The following is a 21,284-nucleotide window of genomic DNA, read 5'->3' as shown; positions in this document are numbered from 1 at the left end:
CAATTGTGTCTGAACTGAAGCAATTTTGGAATGTTAAAAATTTCCTCCTGAACATTGTGTAGGTTAAATCCAGAGCTAGCGAAAATGCTTACTTTATTTATTACAGTTACTTATATAGCGCCATCAATTTACACAGCGCTTTACATATGTGTTATACATTCACATCAGTCATTGAAGTCATTGCTGTCAAAGTAGGTTCAAACAACTAATAACTCAAGGGGTGTTTAATAAAGCGAGAAAGTAGAGCTGGTTGTGTTATCAGCTAAACACATTGTGCTTGTCTATTTTGACTTAGATGAGGATCAGATGACATTTTAAGGCAAATTACTGCAGAAAACCAGGTAATTAAACTGTATGTTAGGAAGATCCAGGGATGCAGTTTAGAAGAAACCATTTATAAGTATTTAACGCCTACTAGTATTGTATAAAACAATCAGATAAATATAGCAGTTAAATTGTTTATTTGTAAGATACAGCCTACCACTGTCTTTCCCAAACTTTTTCTTTTAATAGTTTGTATTCACATTTTCACAAAACAAATAAAATAAAAATTGTGACAATCAGTTGTTATAGTATAGTCCTGCCAAAATGATTAAGACTGATTGTAATACAATGTCAAGACCTCCATAACCATTTGATCCTTTTAATGCAAATATGATTGTCTTCTCAACCCTTTTAAAATGGACGAACTCTTGATATAACTTCCCGTCTCAGGGAACCCTTCTAATAATTACTATATCTACAACTCATGGCACATTAGTGTGCTGGTTACTGGGAAGAATGCTTCTTACATTTGTGGTCACTGGGAAGAATGCCCTATTTACAGATAGCTAAAAAGATAATTGTTGATCAGAGACGGAAATTGCTCATTTCTTAGGAAACCTCTAGCCACCTCTGATTCCATAGTAGCTTTTGGTTAAGAAAGGCAGGCCCAGCAACTTATGTATGAAACTGTGCTAACAAGAACATTTATTTTTGCCTATAGCAACCATTGAGAATCACTGTTTCATTTCCCATCCTGCAGCACAAAAATACCAGTTGGAAGCTGTGGGCAGGAGGAAATTTGTTGTCAGCATATGTTTCATAAATAAGTGCCTACTAGAGTCTTGCTAGTCATTGGGTGCCTGAATATTCTGGTATTTATAAATGTTTATTGCATTATTCGGTTGTGGTATGGAAGATCTCACCTTTTAAATGTTATATTTAAAAAAGAAAAGACAGCTTAATAGCAAAGTAACATCCACTGTTAATGTTATGTAATTAAAGTGAGGTTTATCCATGTAAAATCCAACCACTGCACTTCCTACCAGCAAATAGTTTGGTTGGTGGGAATCCCTCTATTGGGACCGCTATTATTCAGACTGCATTGCAGGGTTCCTGTGCTCCCACGTACTCAAGACATCTGTTCAGCAAACTTGTGGCTTAGGCAACCATATAAAAACACACTCCAATCGAAAATCTTTTCTGTAATGTGATCTGTGGGCCAATGGGAAAGGAAGTAAGGGACAGAGCCCATCATTTCTCTAGACTCTGTGAGCTATGTAGTTTGCGATTGTCTCCTCGACATTAAGCCTAGGTTCACACTACTGTGATGCGATGTACTGCGAATTTGATCCCTTTTTTTGTCCTGTGTGTGAGGTGCAAATTTGCCTTGCGTTTTGAGGCAGACAGGTGCAAATTTACCACAATTTTCCGTGAATTTTAGGAGGCGGACAGTGAACAATTCTCAGAGATGTGAAGCATGTGCTGCGAGTTTACTGCAAGTTCAATTGAAGCCTATGAAAATAAAATTCGCACTGCACCATAGGAAAGACATGGAATACTATGCTTTTTACATGACCTACAAATCTGTGTGTTCCTAAACGCATCAAACACACTCTATATTCGCATCAGTGTGACCCCAGGCTAAAGCTGAACTTTAGGCAGATATGAAAGACGCAAATTAATGTTCTGTGATCTAAAATACACCATTAAAGTGTTAATAAACGATTGATGCAAAACCCAAAATCCAATCCATAATGTCATAAGCTGCAGGCTTTTAAAAATTAGTAAATCTTCACTCAATAACTTTTTTATTTACTCTGATTTCCATGCCTCCCCACTGGGGCTCTTTTTGTGTTACTTCAGTTCACTGAATATGAGTAGTAGTGCAAGTACAGTATATTGCGATTACGTGACCTGCGCTACATAAACTACATTTTACATTACGAGAAATGTGATATTAAACCCTCAGCAGTGGTGGCCCGTAATGCAGGGTGCAGGGGAGTGCCCCCTAATCTACATGCAGGATGCTCCGGATGCATGGATTCCAGTGGGGGTTTTTTTAAGCACGTGATTAGAGCCAGGGGCTCTAATAGGCTTCAAAAAAGGGTGGTCTCACCCAGTTGTGTGACAATAGCAAATGAATATTCGCTATCGTCACACTGACTCTCCTCCTGGCCAATCAGGAAGCGGGTCCTGAGACCAGTTTCCCGATTAGCTGAGAGGAGAAGTGAAGGAGATGGATGGGGTAAGTGCGGGGCTGGAAACCAACAGACCGGGGAGAGGTGCATTGTTTGCCGCCCCCCCCAAAATATACCACCAGCTGACACTGACCCTCAGTATGCAGCTTGTTCATCTCTGAATCCTTGCTCCTGTTTAAACTGGTGCCATGACCACTGCCCCAGATTTCCCATTTCAGGGTGGCTTTGTTCTCTTGCAGCATTCTATGGTATGGAGCCACCCTTGCACATAGGAATAGAGCTGTGTTTCCTTATGCTGTGTTCATCAATAGAACCACACAGCGCAAAAGGCTAGGATGGCGAGGCAGTCCCCTGCTCTTCAGGCTAACAGACTGCACTGTCCACTGTTAATGCTTTCCTGTAAATACTGGATGTTCAGGGAAGCATCACTGAGCAGGAGGCAGCAGCATCGCAAGTTTTAAACTGCAAGTGCTTGGGTAAGGATTTTATCAAATAATTGACTGCGAAATGTGCACTCTACTCAATTCTACTTCAGCTCTGAGCTGCCGGGGTGCTTCATCTTTGGCTGCAGACATCTTCGGTTGGTCTTCCCACATGGCATCACTTCTGTACATGCGCGGAAAGTCTTATCTGGGAAAAAAATACTTGGCTGGCTGAGATGATGCCACTCCCGAAAAATGCTTGGGAGTTCATTCATCTTGGCAGATGCTGAAATTAAGGACAGGCAGGTAAGATTAGTTTAATGCAGAGGAGATATAGTATGCCTCTTCTGTATTAAAAGGCCTGCCTGTTCAGAGTTTTTTTTTCCTTAAAGCAGAGTTCCAACAACATATAGCAATTTTTTTCTTTAAATCCATCTGTTATAATCATTGTATTGTTGCATTCATTAGCCTGGTAAATTACGCCGCTATTCATATTTTATTAAAAAAAAACAAACCTTATATTCCTCCTGCTTGGGCGTTCCCATCTTGCTTGTGGGCAGGCGAAGCCCACAAGGATAAACTTCCGGGATACGATGCTGCTGAATAACCAGCATAGCATACACCGCCCGTTCTCGCGCATGCGCAGAAAGCACATCTCGCAGTGCAGGAGGTTTCCAAATAACATGATGATAGCCCTCTGCGCTGCCCACTGACTCCTGGGAAAGAATAACACACATCTCCCAGGAGCACTAGCGAGCACAGGCGCCGAGGAAAATTACGTCAATCGCCGTGGAGAGGAAGTGGCAGATTACAAGGGACCCCAGAGCAATAGTGCAGAAGGGGTGAGTAAAAAAAAAAAATTCCAAATGTTGTTGCTGAAGGATAATGCTGTTTATTTCTGCAAAGTACATTTTATGGGTGGAACTGTGCTTTAAGTAATTTTTTTGATCTGTTAAAGGTGGTTGTTGGGACTGATCTTTCTCTCCTGCAGTTTCCCTTTTACCTTCCCTCCCCACCCACACCATTTGACTGAACACTGAAACGAGAGGCAGCAGACTCACAAGACTCAGCCTCAAACCTCCCGGCCACTGGGCAATTTTTGAAAGTACAGCACTGGCCTGTAGCTCTGGTTTTCATGTGGAGAGTTTGTTCACATGTGGCACATGAAGAATAACAAGCATGTCCTTCAGCTTCATTTCCATGGCTCCTCATGTGAAACAAGTACTGTTACCTGAACTGTATTTGCAGATGCAGAAGTTACAACGTCATTCATTAGACTAAGTGCTGCTTTACAGTCTAGTGCCGTAACGTTGGCAAAGGACATATGTAATATTTCACTGGCTCCATATGAATGAGCAGCTTTCTGAAGGTCAGCAGAGGGCTACAAATATCACATGCACTGTGTTTTATGCGTCTTGCCTGCAGGTGTTATCTTTAATTTTTCGCTTTCTGTTTATATTTTAGGGTATTTACAACCATTTTTAACTGTCTTACAGATACACATGAAACACATGTGAAAGAGATCAATTTACCATGAATATACCTATCAAAGTGAACTGATGTTTTAAAACATTTTTCCTATTTAGAGGTTTTAATTATCTGTATATGGGGACAGTCATATGTGTTTTTACATACTTAAAGAGGAGTTCCACCCAGGGGGGCCGTCAAAAAAAAAAAAATTAAAAGTCAGCAGCTACAAATACTGCAGCTGCTGACTTTTAATTGGACACTTACCTGTCCCTGGGTCCAGCGATGCGGGGGATCGAAGCCCCGCTCGTCCCCCCCCCTCCGCTCGTCGGCGCCGGCATTTCAACTGTGGGCGCCGGGCTGTGGCTTCACAGCCTGGCACCCACTGCGCATGCGCGAGCGGCGCTGCGCGCCGTGATTGGCCGCTCAATCACCTGGGACCTGTAATGGGTCCCAGATGATTGACAGGAGGGAGGGAGCAGAGCGGAGCCCTTCCTGTGCCTGGGGGGAAGTGATGTCACCAGCCCAGGCAAAGGAACAGGCAGACTACGAGGGACCCCCTAGCAACAGGCATTTAGAAGTAAGTGAAAAAAAAAAAAAAGTATCCAAATGTTTTTTTTTTTTTTTTTTTTTAGAATTTTTACAGGTATTTTTGTTTTTTGGGTGGAACCCCACTTTAAGATGATTCTCCTATCACACTGTAAGTATACAGCATACTGTCTAGTTTAAAACAGAAGGTTCCCTGTCGTTTAATAACATAAAACAGTCATAATTCTCCTGAAAGCCGGAGAACTCCTCAATGTGCTCAGTCTAATCTAGCAGTTTCTTAGTCATGCCAATATGGGAGGGATATTTATTGAGTATAAAAGTAAAATAACCATTCTGTATGACAGGACTGAAGTTTTGCTTCAATTCATTTGTGGGAGTTAATTATCACAGAGCAAAGTTCAAGCTATTCAAGGCATTTTCCTGCAGATTCTTGCAAAGGAAATTAATTACTATACATGTGTGGTCAAATGATCATTTGCCATCCTTTTAAGGCAACATAAAACCCAAAAGCAAACATTTATTATAGTGCAACTTACCAATTCTTAGTTGTGATGGCTGCATTCGTTTTCTGTTTTGAGCTTTCCTTCCTCTATTTTTCACCTGGTTCACTAGCCAGTAAGTCTGTTGTTTTTCAACAGAACAAGCTCTCTTACAGATATAGTAGTTAGAGAGTGGAGACAAACCATTTACCACTGACAGGGTTGCTTACAATGATCAGCTTTCATCTATTCATGTAAAACCTTTATCCCAAAAGAAAGCAAACTGTTAGCTGGAACTGTTTATAAAGTGTGAGCTGAAGATTGGCTTCAATTTGTTTAGCGTATCTAAATCTGCTACATCAGCACAATACCCCATCCCCCCCCCCCCATATTAACAATGCTGCTGTCCAAAGGTGTCCCTGTTGCGCCTTCATCCAGAGTGGAGGCACTCTAATACAGAACGTGTGTTACTACTCAGATTACCAGGTGAAAGCAGAGAAAAAAAGCCTAAAAAAGGAAACTAATGCAGCCACCTCATCTAAGGATTAGTAAGCTGCAATCTATTAGATCTGTGACTTTGTGTTTAATAACCCTTTAAATGAATTGATGTGTAGTTTTATGTTAAAATATGTAACCCAACTAACAATTATGTAATTGTTGTCCAACCATACTGCCCTTAAAAACAGGTCCTTTGTACTTCATCAGTTGAACATAAGTCAGTTTATTAGTTATAATGCTGATTTTTAAACTGGTGGGCAATCATGCTACTATTTGTAAATTTGCAAGGTATATTTAGTATGTCTTAACAAACCAGATTATTGTTTCCTTCATAAAGAGATGCTATGGACTCTCTACTGGTTCACCATATAGTGCCATAGCAGTTTGTGTTTAACCACTTGCTTACTGGGCACTTAAATCCCCCTCCTGCCCAGGCCAGTTTTCAGCTTTCAGCGCTGTCACACTTTGAATGACAATTGCACATGCAACACTTTACTCATATGACATTTTTATCATTTTTTTTCCCACAAATAGAGCTTTCTTTTGGTGGTATTTAATCACTGCTGGGTTTTTATTTTTTATAAATAAATTTATAAAAAAACGAAAAAAGACCAAAAATTTTGAAACAAATAAAAACTTTCATAGTTTGTTATAAAATTTTGAAAATAGGTAATTTTTCTCTTTCACTGATGTGCGTTGATGAGGCAGCACTGATGGGCACTGATAGGCTGCACTGATAAGGCGGCACTGATGGGCACTGATAGGTGGCACCGATGGGCACTGAGAGGTGGCACTGATGGATGACACTGATGGGCACTGATGGGCGGTAGAGCTGCACAATTAATCGTTAAGAATCAAAATCACAATTCTTTTCCCTTCCCGATCTTAAAACAGCATTTCCCAATTGTTAAAACCCGGGCAGCCTGCCAAGTTTTATCACAACATCAGGGATAACTATACACAAAGTAACATTTCATTCTTAGATCAAAGGGATCTGTACATGAGGGAAGTTTAACCACTTAAAGACTAAACCTTTTTCTGACACTTGCTGCTTACAAGTTAAAATCAATATTTATTGCTAGAAAATTGCTCAGAACCCCCAAACATTATATATATTTTTTTTTTAGCAGAGACCCAAGAAAATAAAATGGTGGTTGTTGCAATATTTTATGTCACACTGCATTTGGACAACAGTCTTTCAAACGCAATTGTTTTGAAAAAAATTAGGGGTGCAACGGATCAAAAAATTCACGGTTCAGATCGTTCCTCAGATCAGGAGTCATGGTTCGGATCATTTTCGGATCAACAAAAAAAAATCTCCCCCACTGTAATAGCCACGTCATCTCCCCCACTGTAATAATATATTAGCAGGGTATTGCAGGGTATTGGCAGAGTATTGCAGGGTATTGGCAGAGTATTGGCAGAATATTGGCAGAGTATTGGCAGAGTATTGGCAGGTATTGGCAGAGTATTGGCAGGTATTGGCAGGGTATTGCAGGGTATTGGCAGAGTATTGGCAGAGTATTGGCAGGGTATTGGCAGAGTATTGGCAGGTATTGGCAGGTATTGGCAGAGTATTGGCAGGTATTGGCAGGTATTGGCAGGTATTGGCAGAGTATTGGCAGGTATTGGCAGAGTATTGGCAGGTATTGGCAGAGTATTGGCAGGTATTGGCAGGTATTGGCAGGGTATTGGCAGAGTATTGGCAGGTATTGGCAGAGTATTGGCAGAGTATCGGCAGGTATTGGCAGAGTATTGGCAGAGTATTGGCAGAATATTGGCAGAGTAGGTATTGGCAGGTATTGGCAGGTATTGGCAGGTATTGGCAGGGTATTGGCAGAGTATTGGCAGGTATTGGCAGGTATTGGCAGAGTATTGGCAGAGTATTGGCAGAATATTGGCAGAGTAGGTATTGGCAGGTATTGGCAGGTATTGGCAGGTATTGGCAGGGTATTGGCAGAGTATTGGCAGGTATTGGCAGGTATTGGCAGAGTATTAGCAGGGTATTGGCAGGGTATTGCAGAGTATTGTCAGGGCATTGCAGAGTATTGGCAGGGTATGGCAGAGTATTGGCACTACTGCCATCTGATCTCTCCCCACCACTGTACAGATCAGTACACAGAGGGGAGAGAGGAACCGGTGTCATGACATGACGCCGGTTTGTTTACAAGTGATCGCTCCGTCATTTGACGGAGCGATCACGTGGTAAACAGCCGCCGGGTGTACCAAGATGGCCGCCGCTCCGGAGCTAGGCCGAAGCCGCGGCCTTTCCTAAGGCCGAGGCGGCGGAACGAATATGTGCCGATCCGAACAGGCTGAACCGTTTGGATCACGGATCGGTGACGATCCGTTGCACCCCTAGAAAAAATACACTTCAATGAATTTAAAAAAAAAAACTAAAGAGTAAAGTTAGCCCAATTTTTTTTGTATAATGCGAAAGATGTTATACCGCAAGAATTGTGATCTTTATTCTAAGCGAAAAAATCATGATTCTCATTTTAGCCAAAATCGTGCAGCTCTAATCGGTGGCACTGAAGGGTGGCACTGATAGGTGGCACCGATGGGCACCAGTAGGTGACACTGATAGGCAGCACTGATAGGTGGCACTGATAGGCACTGGTTGGCAGCACTGATGGGCACTGATAGGTGGCAATGATATGCATCTGTAGGTGGCACTCGTGGGCACTGGCAGGTGGCACTGGAGGGCATTGCATAGCAGCAGTGCCTCTCCGTGATCGGGACCGATGTCCCTCTTGTCAGAAGCCGGTGACCTGTTTTTTTTTTTTTTCCCCTCAGCTGCTAGAGCTGCACGATTCTGGGAAAAATGAGAATAGCAATTTTTTTAAATAAAGATCACACATTTCGCGGCTTTCACATTACACAAAAAATTGGGCTAACTTTACTGTTTAGTTTTTTTTTTCAAGTTCATTAAAGCGTATTTTTTTCCCCAAAAAATTGCATTTGAAAGACCGCTGCCCAAATACAGTGTGACATAAAATATTGCAACAACTACCATTTTATTCTCTAGGGTCTCTGCTAAAAAAAGTAATGTTCTAAGTAATTTTCTAGCAAAAAATTATGATTTTATCTTGAAACCAACAAGTGTCAGAAAAAGGTTTAGTCTTTAAGTGGTTAAACTTCCCTCATTTACAGACCAAAGTTAATTCCTTTAATCTAAAGAACAAAACGTTACAATGTTTATAATTAGCTCAGCAGCTGAGGAAGGTTTTTTTTTTTCACAGATGTCAGCTTGAGCAGAGAACTCTGCAGAGAATTGGGAAAATGCTTTGTTAAGATCACGAGGGGGAAAGAATCGCAATCTCGATTCTTAACTATTAATCGTGCAGCTCTAGCATGAGAGGGAAAAAAAGCAGATTACTGATCTTTTGTTTACATTATGTGATCATCTGTCATTGGCTGACAGTTGATCACGTGGTAGGGGGCCGGGATTGGCCCCTTACTCTGATCTGTGATCAGCCGAGTCTCAATGACTCGGTGATCACAGAGCGTGCCGCACACAGCCCGCAGGGGGCGCTCAGGCAGCTCATGTACGGGAGGACGTCTATTGATGGCCTCCCGAAAATTGTGACCTGCGCTGTAGCTGTCATTCGAGAGAGGTGGTTAAATGAAATAAATAAAATCTAATCATTATAAGCACCCCTGTCAATGGTAAATGGTTTATCTTAACACTGTGGAAAGTACTTATCCTTCCCTCTAAGTGGAACAACATTACCATCTTCAACACATGTATATTTCCATATACTTACATTACACCGAGAACTCTAGTCTGTGCCCTGAATACAATTTTTAGTATTAAGGAGGCACTCTGTTTTATTTTAGGGGTGCTCCCCCATGCAGTTGCTGGGGATTGAGTTTTTATTTTAATATAATTGGCCAATTATTTTTAGCACTGTGTGGTTTTGTGCTATATATTGTTGTTGTATGTTTTTTGATATGAATAAAATTATCGGCAGTAGTGCCGAGTTATCCCTATAGTCCCCTTGCTTTTGGATCTGGATTTTGTTAAGAGAGGTTGTGCCAAGTCAGGTCTTTTATTCTTTTCCTTGTATACTATAATTGCTGTACCGATGGCTCCCTCTGACAATTAGATTTTTTTTCTTTCTCTGGAGGGCATTTGTTTTTTGTGGTTCCCTCTGGCAGGTTTTCTTTTTTCTTTTTTGAAGATATATATTTATAATCCTTACATTGTAAGTGTGTATATTATCTGACTAGGACCTAGAGGACACATTTTTGTGGTGGAATTATAATAAATGTTTGCTTTTAGGTTTATGTTTAATACCACCTTAAAGTGTTACTAAAGTAAAAAAAAAATGTTTTATTAAAATAACAAACATGTTATACTTTCCTGCTCGGTGCAGTGGTATTGCTCAGAGCGGCCCGATCCTCTTCTTCTGGGGTCCCCGGCGACAATCTTGGCTCCTCCTCTTCTTTTGAGGGACTATCATAGCCAGCCGCTGGCTATGGGGAAAGAGTAGTCTCCACGGCCCTGACCTGTGTGTCTATGGAGTTGAGCTCCATAGACTTACACAGTGGGACTTAGGCCCGCCCCCACTTCCTCTTCACTGCATCTGATTGACAGCAGCAAGAGCCAGTGGCTCCTGTTGCTGCTCGAATGCTGTGTAAAGAGGAAAAGAGGGGAGAATAGATGAAGCCGTGCATAGCGCTGATCTCTTCTCCCCTCTCTTAATCTTCAGACAGGGAAGGGAGAGCACAGGGAAACTGAAAACAATGCATTAAGGTAAAAAACGTTTTTAGGTTTAGTAACACTTTAAAGGGGTTGTAAACAGTCAAGGTTTTTCACCTCAATGCATTCTATGCATTGAGGTGAAAAACCTCCTGTACTGCTGCAGCCCCCCCTAGCCCCGTTTTACTTACCTGTACCCCCTCTATCTCACGCCAGGGATGAACACACCAGCAAAAGCCGGTGTCTCGGGTCCTGATTGATAGCAGCGCAGCCATTGGCTCCCGCTGCTGTCAATCAAATCCAATGACATGGGGGGCGGGGGCGAGTCCTGCTTTCTGTGTGATTAGTTGCAAAAGCAGGACACGGGAGCGCGCCCGCACAGGTGTCCATGAAGGAGAGCGCTTCTCCGATGGGGCACTTGAAAAGAGGAGGAGCCAGGAGCGCCACTGAGGGACCCCAGAAGAGGAGGATCTGGGCCACTCTGTGCAAAACGAACTGCACAGCGGAGGTAAGTATCGCATGTTTCTTTTTGTTTTTTTTAAAACCATGAACCTTTACAACCCCTTTAAGGCGATGCCCATAAAAGTTATTAATCACGGTGTTGAAATTTCTTACTTTAGCAAATATTATTTTCTTCTCTGCTGTAGCTGCGTAAAGTGCTACACGTAACCTGTACAGTTTGTTAAATCTGGTAAGTGAAGTATATCTTGAAACAGTATTTCTTCAAAAGACTGCATTATAAGAGATGTTAGAAACACAAAATATTCTTTATAGCACAAAGACAGGGCACAATGTGTAAAAAAATGTGTAAATACACATGAAACAACAGTCTGAATCTCTATGACGAAGTGCAGGTGATAAAATGCATAAGGCGTGGCTTATAAACACATTGGCACATACCTGATATTGAATAAGACATTGGAAAATCTACTGTAGCTATAATCTGGTACTAGTTTACTGAAGCTCTGTATACATATTCAATTATCCAATAGATAAGTGCTGAATCCACAGTGTCCTCTGCTGTTTTGTTTTTTTATAAAAAAACCTATTAAACTATAAGAAGCCTCTTTAATCTTTTCTGAGTTCTGCATTTTTATACGCCGGTACAAGAACATGGTGATGTGTTAGCGGGATATCTATCTTTATGGAGTTCAAGACTAGAGAGAAATGAGTTGGATTCCATGGAGAGGACATTATCAAGTGCTTTTTGACTTATGATTATACAGTTGATCATTCTGATTTGATGAGTTCAAGGGATACAGATTTAGGTTTCATGTTTTATTTTGGTTGGTTTACACATTTTATTTTTTACTTGTTGCTATTATGTTTGCTGCCTATTATTATTTTTATATTACCATTTAAAGTATAACTAACGGCAAAAGTATTCTTTTGGTTTTGGGTAGAGTGGTAAGGTATTGTAATCCCTATTATGTTTTTTATCGCATTCTGAATCCCTGCTAGGGTGATCCGTTGTCATAGGACCGAGAGTAAGGGAAAATCTGAAGTTTTGAGTTGCCACCAGAACAGAAATAGAGGGGAAAATCTTCCAGTGTGGACTCTTGTTCTGGTGACAACTCTCTAAGAGAAGATTATCCCCACTTTCTAGAGATTCCATTACTTTCAGTTGTGTCTACAGGACAGGAAGTGAAAAGGAAATCTCTCGAACCACACATAGAAAGAAAACTGACAGTTTTACCTTGCCTACTCTATCCAAAATGTGAAAAATGGTTAGATAGTCAACATGCTTGGTGTGCAACACATAATATATGTGTGTGTGTGTATATATATATATATATATATATATATATATATATATATATACACAAATATACTAGTTGCATAGTAGTGCGGTGTTATATAAGTTATTCTTCATAGCAGTCCTTTCCGACATAGGGAAAATAATTGTTTGATCCCTTGCAGATTTTGTAAGTTTGCCACCTACAAAGAAATGAAGGGTCTATAATTTTCATCATAGGTGTATTTTAAATGATAGAGGCAGAATATCAAGCAAAAATCCAGAAAAAAACATGATACAAATGTTATAAATTGAGTTGCAGTTCAGTGAGTAAAATAAGTATTTGATCCCCAAGCAAAACATGACTTAGTACTTGGTGGAGAAACCCTTGTTGGCAAGCACAGAGGTAAGACCTTTCCTGTAGTTGGTTACCAGGTTTGCACACATCTCAGGAGGGATTTTGGTCCACTCCTCTTTATAGATCTTCCCCAAAGCCAAGCGACAGCTCAAAGTTTCAGCTCCCTACAGAAATTTTCTATAGGATTAAGGTCTGGAGATTGGCTAGGCCACTCCATGACCTTAATGTGCTTCTTCTTGAGCCACTCCTTTGTTGCCTTGGCAGTATGTTTTTGGTCATTGTCATGCTGGAAGACTCAATCATCTACAGTGTTATGGCTGAGGGAAGAAGGTTCTCATCCAATATTTTACAATACATGGCCCCGTCCATTAGCCCCTTAATACGGCAAAGTCGGCCTGTACCTTTAGCAGAGAAACAGCCCAAAGCATAATGTTTCTACCTCCGTGCTTGACTGTAGGGATGCTGTTCTTAGGGTCACAGTCAGCATTGTTCTTCCTCCAAACACAGCAAGTCAAGTTAATGCCAAAGAGCTCAATTTTGGTCTCATCTGACCACAATACTTTCTCCCAATCCATCTCTGAATCATTTAGATCAGGGATATGCAATTAGCGGACCTCCAGCTTTTGCAGAACTACAAGTCCCATGAGGCATAGCAAGACTCTGATAGCCACAACCATGACACCCAGAGGCGTAATGGAACTTGTAGTTTTGCAAAAGCTGGAGGTCTGCTAATTGCATATCCCTGATTTAGATGTTCATTGGCAAACTTCAGATGGGCCTGTACTTGTGCCTTCTTGAAGAGGGGGACCTTGCGGGAGCTGTAGGATTTCAATCCATGGCGGCGTATTGTGTTACCAATGGTTTGTTTGGTGACTGTGGTCCCAACTGCCTTGAGATCATTCACAAGCTCCTCCTATGTAGTTCTGGGCTAATCCCTCACTTTTCTCATGATCATCCTTACCCCATGAGGCCAATTCTGACATGGAGCTCCAGATTGAGGAGCAATTGATGGTTATTTTGTATTTCTTCTATTTGCGAATAATTGCTCCAACAGTTGTCTCCTTATCTACAAGCTTCTTGCTGATGGTCTTGTAGCCCATTCCAGCCTTCTGCAGGTCTACAATCTTATCCCTGACATCCTTTGACAGCTCTTTGGTCTTGCCCATGATAGTGAGGTTTAAGGCTGGGTTCACACTGGTATGACACAACTGTCATCCTACATTGTATAAATAATAAGAAAGTTGCGCTAAAAATGTGAAAAGTGGCAAGAATCAAGTGCCTATAACTTCATCGAGGGATTATGAATATGAGTGATAATCACTGTGCAATTTGATTAAAGTAGTGAGACACAAGAATTACTCCTATGTCTGCAAAAAGTAAAACAGTATTGTGACATGATACAGGTAACAGATAAATGCCTCAAAACACCCTGACAAAATATGTCAAACAAAAATCACTGTGACAAATGAATACCTCAAAAAACCATAAAAAACGTGAATGAAAAAATATGTAAAAATTAAATATATAATGTGAACAAATCTTAAAAGTGCAGATATTGTCCCTGGTTGATATACATAAAACAAAATTGGTAATAGTCCGTAAGCTAAATAAAAAGTTTATATAATATAATAAACTATAATAAAAAATAATAAAAAAATAAATAAATAAAAAATATCCCCAGGTGACAAGTGAATGTTGGTAATCTTGCTGCAGTGAATAGGGTGCGTTGATAGACCTCCACCTTCAAAAACTGCTGCCTCTTACCAAAAAACGTTGGTCTCTTAGTGATAGGAGACCTTACTAAGCGGATGGCTGCAACCCCAGCCCGGGATCTGTGTAACAGGCACTGGATGTCATCCGGTCTGCAAAAACCCCCTCAGCCGGCCGCACCAGGATGGTTGGATATGTCACCAAAAAAGAAATAAACAGCTCCACATAGCGTAAAACCTTACATTTATTGAATAAAAAGATCAGGAATACACTTACAAACGTCAGTAGTATATAGGCGTACAAAGGAAAGCCGGTCGGCTCCAAAACAACCCGTAACTTCCGGGTACTCGAATCGCGGTGTCGTCGGGACGTGGCTCCTACATTGACCTGCGACATCAGTCCTACATAGGTCCTACTTCTATCCGACATGAATGAACAAGATAAGATTTTGCTCCAACTTTGAGATAGTCTGACTTGTCCTTTGACCTATCAAAACAATCCCAGTGTGGCAAAAAATTCCTTTTACTGCTGCTGTAATCACCATGTCGTATGTCACAAGTCGAATGGTTAGGACAAGGATCCGACTTTGATCCGACTTCAATGATATTCAATGGGCTGGAGTCAGACCAAAGTAGTGCAGGAACTTTTTTCAAAGTCAGCTCGACTTGTGTCAGACCAGTTAAGACAGCACTCATAGGGAAACATTGATTTACACACGTCATCTGACATGTGCTTCAAAGGTCGAATCGTATGTTGTACCAGTGTGAACCTGGCCTAAGGCCGGGTTCACACTGGTGCGACACAACAGCCGTCCTACTTTGGATCCGACTTTGCCCCGCGACTTAAAGCCGACATACGTCTGACTTTCAATGAACGGGGATCCGACTTGGATCCCCGCCAATACCAGGCACTGTGTTTGGTATGAATCTTGAGGGGGAACTCCACGCCAAATTTTAAATAAAAAAACAGCATGGGTTCCCCCTCCAAGAGCATACCAGTCCCTTGGGTCTGGTATGGATCTTAAGGGGAACCCCCTACACCGAAAAAACGGCGTGGGGGTCCCCCCAAATCCATACCAGACTCTTATACAAGCATGCAGTCCAGCCGGTCAGGAAAGGGGGTAGGGACAAGCGAGCGCCCCCCCCTCCTAAACCGTACCAGGCCACATGCCCTCAACATGGAGGGGTGGGTGCTTTGGGGCAGGGGGGCACCCCAAAGCACCTTGTCCCTGTGTTGATGAGGACAAGGGCCTCTTCCCGACAACCCTGGCCGTTGGTTGTCGGGGGCTGCAGGCGGGGGGCTTATCAGAATCCGGGAGCCCCCTTTAATAAGGGGGCCCCCAGATCCCGGCCCCCCACCCTATGTGAATGAGTATGGGGTACATCGTACCCCTACCCATTCACCTATGGAAAAAAAGTGTCAATAAAAAAAACACACAACAGGATTTTAAAGTAATTGCCGGGACATGCTGGGACTGTGACGTAATAAGGGGCGGGGTCACCGGGTGACATCACCCAGTGAACACGCCCCACGTGTCAACATCCGAAGAAGAGAAGAGGGAAGAAGACGGCGGAAAAGACCGGGCCACCGCTAGCAAAAGAGCCAGCAAAAGAGCAGATGATAGCGGAGGAGCCCGGCAGAAGATACCGGAGAGCCTGAGAAGAACCGGAGAGCGCGGAGAAGAGGCCGGAGAGTGCGGAGAAGAAGGAAGAGACCGCGGAGAAGAACGAAGAGACCCCCAAAGTCGGAAGAAGACCCCCGGAGCTGCCTAATAAATTATTTTAAAAACCTGTCTAGTGTGTTTTTTTATTGACACTTTTTTCCCTAGGTGGATGGGTAGGGGTACGATGTACCCCATACTCATTCACATAGGGTGGGGGGCCAGGATCTGGGGGCCCCCTTATTTAAGGGGGCTCCCGGATTCCGATAAGCCCCCTGCCCGCAGACCCCGACAACCAACGGCCAGGGTTTTCAGGAAGAGGCCCTTGTCCTCATCAACATGGGGACAAGGTGCTTTGGGGTGGGGGGCGCAGGGTGCCCCCCTGCCCCAAAGCACCCACCCCCCCCATGTTGAGGACATGCGGCCTGGTACGGTTCAGGAGGGGGGGGGCACTCGCTCGTCCCCACCCCCTTTCCTGACCGGCAGGGCTGCGTGCTCGGATAAGGGTCTGGTATTGATTTGGGCGGGACCCCCACGCCGTTTTTTCGGCGTAGGGGGTTCCCCTTAAAATCCATACCAGACCGAAGGGCCTGGCATGCTCTTGGAGGGGGAAACCATGCCGGTTTTTTATTTACAATTTGGCACGGAGTTCCCCCTCAAGATCATCTGAGCACAAGTCGCATGCCAAAGTCGGATCATGTGAGACGGCGATCCGACTTCAATGATAGTCAATAAGCTGAAGTAGGATCAAAGTCAGACCAAAGTAGTACAGGGAGCATTTCTAAAGTTGGAACGACTTGTGTCGGACCAGTTAGGACGGCTCTTATAGGGAAACATTGATTTTCACACGTCATGCGACATGAGCTCCCAATGTCGGAGCGTTTGTCCCACTAGTGTGAACCCAGCCTAAATGGAAAAAAGAGATTCTGTCGACAGGTGTCTTTTATACACATAACAAATTGTCGTTAGGAGCACCTAATTCTTAAATTGACAGGACTAATCTGTGTACCACATAAGCACATACAGTAGCCAGTCTGTGGGAGCCAGAATTATTTTTGGTTGGTAGGAGATCAAATACTTATTTTACTCACTGAACTGCAACTCAATTTATAACATTTGTACCATGTGTTTTTTCTGGATTTTTGCTTGATATACTGTCTCTATCACTTAAAATACACCTATGATAACAATTATAGACCCTTCAATTCTTTGTAAGTGGGCAAACTTACAAAATCAGCAGGTGTTTAAATAATATTTTTCCTGTATATCCCTGCCCCATCCCCCCCTATATATATAAGAGAGAGAGAAAATCACAAATACCTGAAGCAGTCAGTATGCCAGTCTGACTCCAAGGCCTGCAAATAGCGTCCATCGTATATACTCTGTCTGCAGCTGGTACATACTGGCAACTCATTACCTACAGCAACAGAGACATAAATACAACTTAAGTGAAATGTCTAGACCAAGAAATATTTTTTTAAGGAGACAAAATACAGCTTTAGAATTTTGTAAATCTACTGTCATTCATTTCTGTGAGATCTATGTGCATATTACTTCTCCTGAAGAAATAGATTTTATCAAGTTCACATACAGAGATGAGCAAACCACTCTACAATTCAGCACAGACTGAGCAAATCAAGAAAAAGTGATGGCATCATACATTTTGCAGGGCAATCATTACCATGCATAAATATTGGATATTTTAATTTACCAAATCTTCCAGAGGTCAGTAGATTAGCATACTAGTTCAAATTCTCTATTTACCTGCAAAGTGCCTGATCCATCAGTTCTGACGATAAAAGAGAAGTGCGGGTTTTGAAAAAAATAAACATCTATACTCACCTCGGTGGATGCAGCATCTGTCCAATGCTGCGTCTGTCTCCCACCATCTCTAAGCCTGAGAACTGAGCAATTAAAAACCAATGACTGCTCAGTTCTCAGTCTTCCGTGAGCAAGTCACTGGCAGTCACCTTCTCTGCCCCTCCAGCACTCACTGGAGCACCAGGCTGGGCAGGGAGCAGAAGCAGTTTCTCCTTTAAATATATCTAGGGGTGGGCAATTCATTTTCCCAAGGGGCCACATGAGAAACTGTAACTGTTGTCAAGGGCTGAACCAAAGTTCAGCATATAGTAAAATTAATTTTGATTAAACTAGCAGCCTTAGGTCAGCAACTCCCGACTGGGAAAGTCCGTAAGTACTTAAACATACAGTATAGAAAACAAACACCTGGCACAAGAAATAAGTACAACTGCTCATGAAATAGTGTGCACACTCAAGATTATTAGAAGCAGTAGTGAAGAAATGCCCTCTGCTGGACACAATGTTGGTGTAGGACAGGGGTAGGGAACCTTTTGAGCACAATGTGCTGAAAATTGTTTTCAAAGAAATTGAGCGTGCCGATTTTATAACAAAAAAATTTCAATTTCACACTCTCAATCACGAAAAGGATTTTTTATAAAGTAAATGCTGTGAACTACTTTAGTAGTGAGAAATTAACTTCCTGCACTCTCACGCCTCAGATCAGCCCCAATTCCTGCAACTCCAAACCTCAACTGTACCTCCTGAACATCCGTCCCACCTTTGTTCCCCCTGCTCTTCTGCCCCACCACTGTAACCCCCTGCTCATGTGTCCCACCGATGTACCTCTTTTCTCCTCTGCACATCTGCCCCACCTCTATACCCCCCTGCTCCTCCGTCCCACCGCTGTAACCCCCTGCTCATCTGTGCCACCAATGTACCTTCTTTCTCCTCTGGCCCAACACTGAACCCTCCTGCTCATCTATCCCACCACTGTAACCCCCTGCTCATCTGCCCCATCACTGTACTCCCCTGCTTTTCTGTCCCACCACTGAACCCCCTTCTCATCACTCCCACCATTGTACCTCCTGCTCATCTGTCCCACCACTGTAGTCCCCCTGCTCATCTGCCCCATCAATGTACCCCTTTTCTCATCTGCCCCACCCCTGTACCTCCCTGTACATCTGCTCCACTGCCGTATCCCCATGCTCTTCTGTCTCGCTACTGAATCACCTTCTCTTCTATCCTAACACTGAACCCATCTGCTCATCTGCGCACTACTGTAACCCGCTTTCTCATCTGCCCCACCAATGTACCTCCTGAACATCTGTCTCACCTCTGTACCCCCCCTGCTCTTCTGCCCCACCTCTGTTCCCCCTGCTCTTCTGCCCCATCACTGTTTCCCCTGCTCCCCTGTCCCACCACTGTAACCCCCTGCTCTCCTGTCCCACCACGGTAACCCCCTGCTCATCTGCCCCACCAATACACCTCCTTTCACATCTTCCCCACTGCTCTACCCCCCTGATTTTCTGCCCCAGCACCGAACCTCCCTTCTCATCTGGCCCAACACTGACCCCCCCTTCTCATCTGGCCCAACACTGAACCCCCCTGTTCATCTGGCCCATCACTGTACCCCCTTTTCATCTCTTCCACCACTGTACCTCCCTGCACACCTGCCCCACCGCTGTTTCCTCCTGCTCTTCTGTTCCACCTCTGAACCCCCCCTGCTAATTTTCCCCACCTCTGTACCTTCCTTCTCATCTGCTCCACCGCTGTACCCTCTTCTCATCTATGATATGCGTGATATGCAGAGTGGTGAAAGGAAGCAGAGAGGAGACACATCTACCTCTCCTGGCACACTCATCCTGCTGATTCACCTCTCGTATCCAGCCCATGTGCTTGTATGTGATGTCACATACAAGCATATGGAATGGATGCTTAATGATGAACTCAAGTCAGAGGCAATTTCTGAAAGCAGTGGGCCTATGTGCAGGATCATAAGTTGGGCCCCCGCAGCTGAGAAAATGTGGTTGGGTGTGATTTTCATTGTGCTGAATACTGGCTGTGGCTTAAAGGGACACAGAGTGCAGGGGTTCAGTAGTAAGTGACACAAAGATTCAGGAATAATTTCAAGTTAAAGTTCCCAGAAGCTTAACAGTAATTCCACAAACTGTGACCTGATTGTGGTTTTCTCAATCACAGTGAAATCCCTTCTTTCTGAGATTGGTAGTGGCAACCAATGTGTGGGGGCACAGTGCCTCCCTCTCAGTGCACCTGCGGCATGGGGATTTCTGAAATTGGAATGCATTAGTGTCTCGCTGACAATTCCCTGCGCTGCTCTGCTGATGGGGATGGAGTCGAGTGCCTCAAAAGAGGCATCGCTTGCCACTTGCGGCACCAGTGCCAGGGGTTGCCTACCCCGGTGTAGGATAAGGCTAGTAGAAGCAGCTGACAGGCACAGGGGTTCATAAACTGATCAGCCATTCTATGTACCGACTGACAGGCTCAGGGACATAACTGGCAGAGCTGCAAGCACTGTGACTGGAAGGAGAGAGACTGAGATCAGGACAGTGGAGATTTTGTGCAGATATTGATCTGGGGTGAAGAACAGGTGCAAGAATCCTGGAGTTAGCAGCATGCAGGCAGTAACGCAGGAGGAACTTGGCCTGGGTAGCAAAGTGGCAGAAGAGTGGCAGAAAATCTCCTAGGCAATGCTCCCGCAAGAACCGAGTCACCTTGCTGTATCAATCAGCTCCTCAGGCTCTCTCCTTCCAGTTGTTGCAACTCTCCACACCTGTTAGCATGCCTCTCTGACCCTGTCAGCTTCCTCAATGAGGAATGTTAATATCAACAATGTGTCGAGCAATAATTCTGCTCATGCAGGTGAATCAATGACTCATTTAGACCGAAACCCACCGGGCCAGGTATTGTTGAATACCTTTTCTTAAATGGTTAGATATTCAGCACTGTTGCACTTAACAGTTCTTTCTATATATATTTTTGTAAGGGTTTTTTGTATGATTTTTATTCACTTAACCACTTCATTCCCAGAAGACTTGGCTACTCAATGACCAGGCCAATTTTTGCAATACGGCACTGCGTCGCTTTAACTGACAATTGCGCAGTCGTGCAACGTTGTACCCAAACAAAATTGACGTCCTTTTTTCTCACAAATAGAGCTTTCTTTTGGTGGTATTTGATCATCTCTGCGGTTTTTAAATTTTGCACTATAAACAAAAAAAAGCGCCAATTTTGGAAAAAAAAAAACACAACATTTTGTACTTTTTGCTATAATAAATATCCCCAATTCTTTTTAAAAAAAGCAATTTTTTTTTCTCAGTTTAGGCCGATATTGTATTTTTCTACATATTTTTGGTAATAAAAATCACAATAAGCATATATTGACTGGTTTGCGCAAAAGTTATAGCGTCTACAAAATAGG

The 21,284-nt window shown here is 43.1% G+C and overlaps 1 protein-coding gene across 1 annotated transcript in view; it reads right to left on the bottom strand.

Moving 5' to 3' along the window:
* LIMK1 (LIM domain kinase 1) overlaps nt 1-21,284 on the bottom strand; it is a 213,222-nt gene that overhangs the window by 162,992 nt on the left and 28,946 nt on the right. The window contains exon 2 of the mRNA XM_073616568.1: nt 17,366-17,462. Within this exon, the coding sequence (XP_073472669.1) occupies nt 17,366-17,462 (97 nt within the window). The remainder of the gene's footprint in view (nt 1-17,365; nt 17,463-21,284) is intronic.

This window comes from Aquarana catesbeiana, linkage group LG02 (assembly GCF_042186555.1).
Source record: "Aquarana catesbeiana isolate 2022-GZ linkage group LG02, ASM4218655v1, whole genome shotgun sequence".
NCBI classification, from domain to species: domain Eukaryota; kingdom Metazoa; phylum Chordata; class Amphibia; order Anura; family Ranidae; genus Aquarana; species Aquarana catesbeiana.
This window is presented reverse-complemented; position numbering and strand designations above follow the sequence as displayed.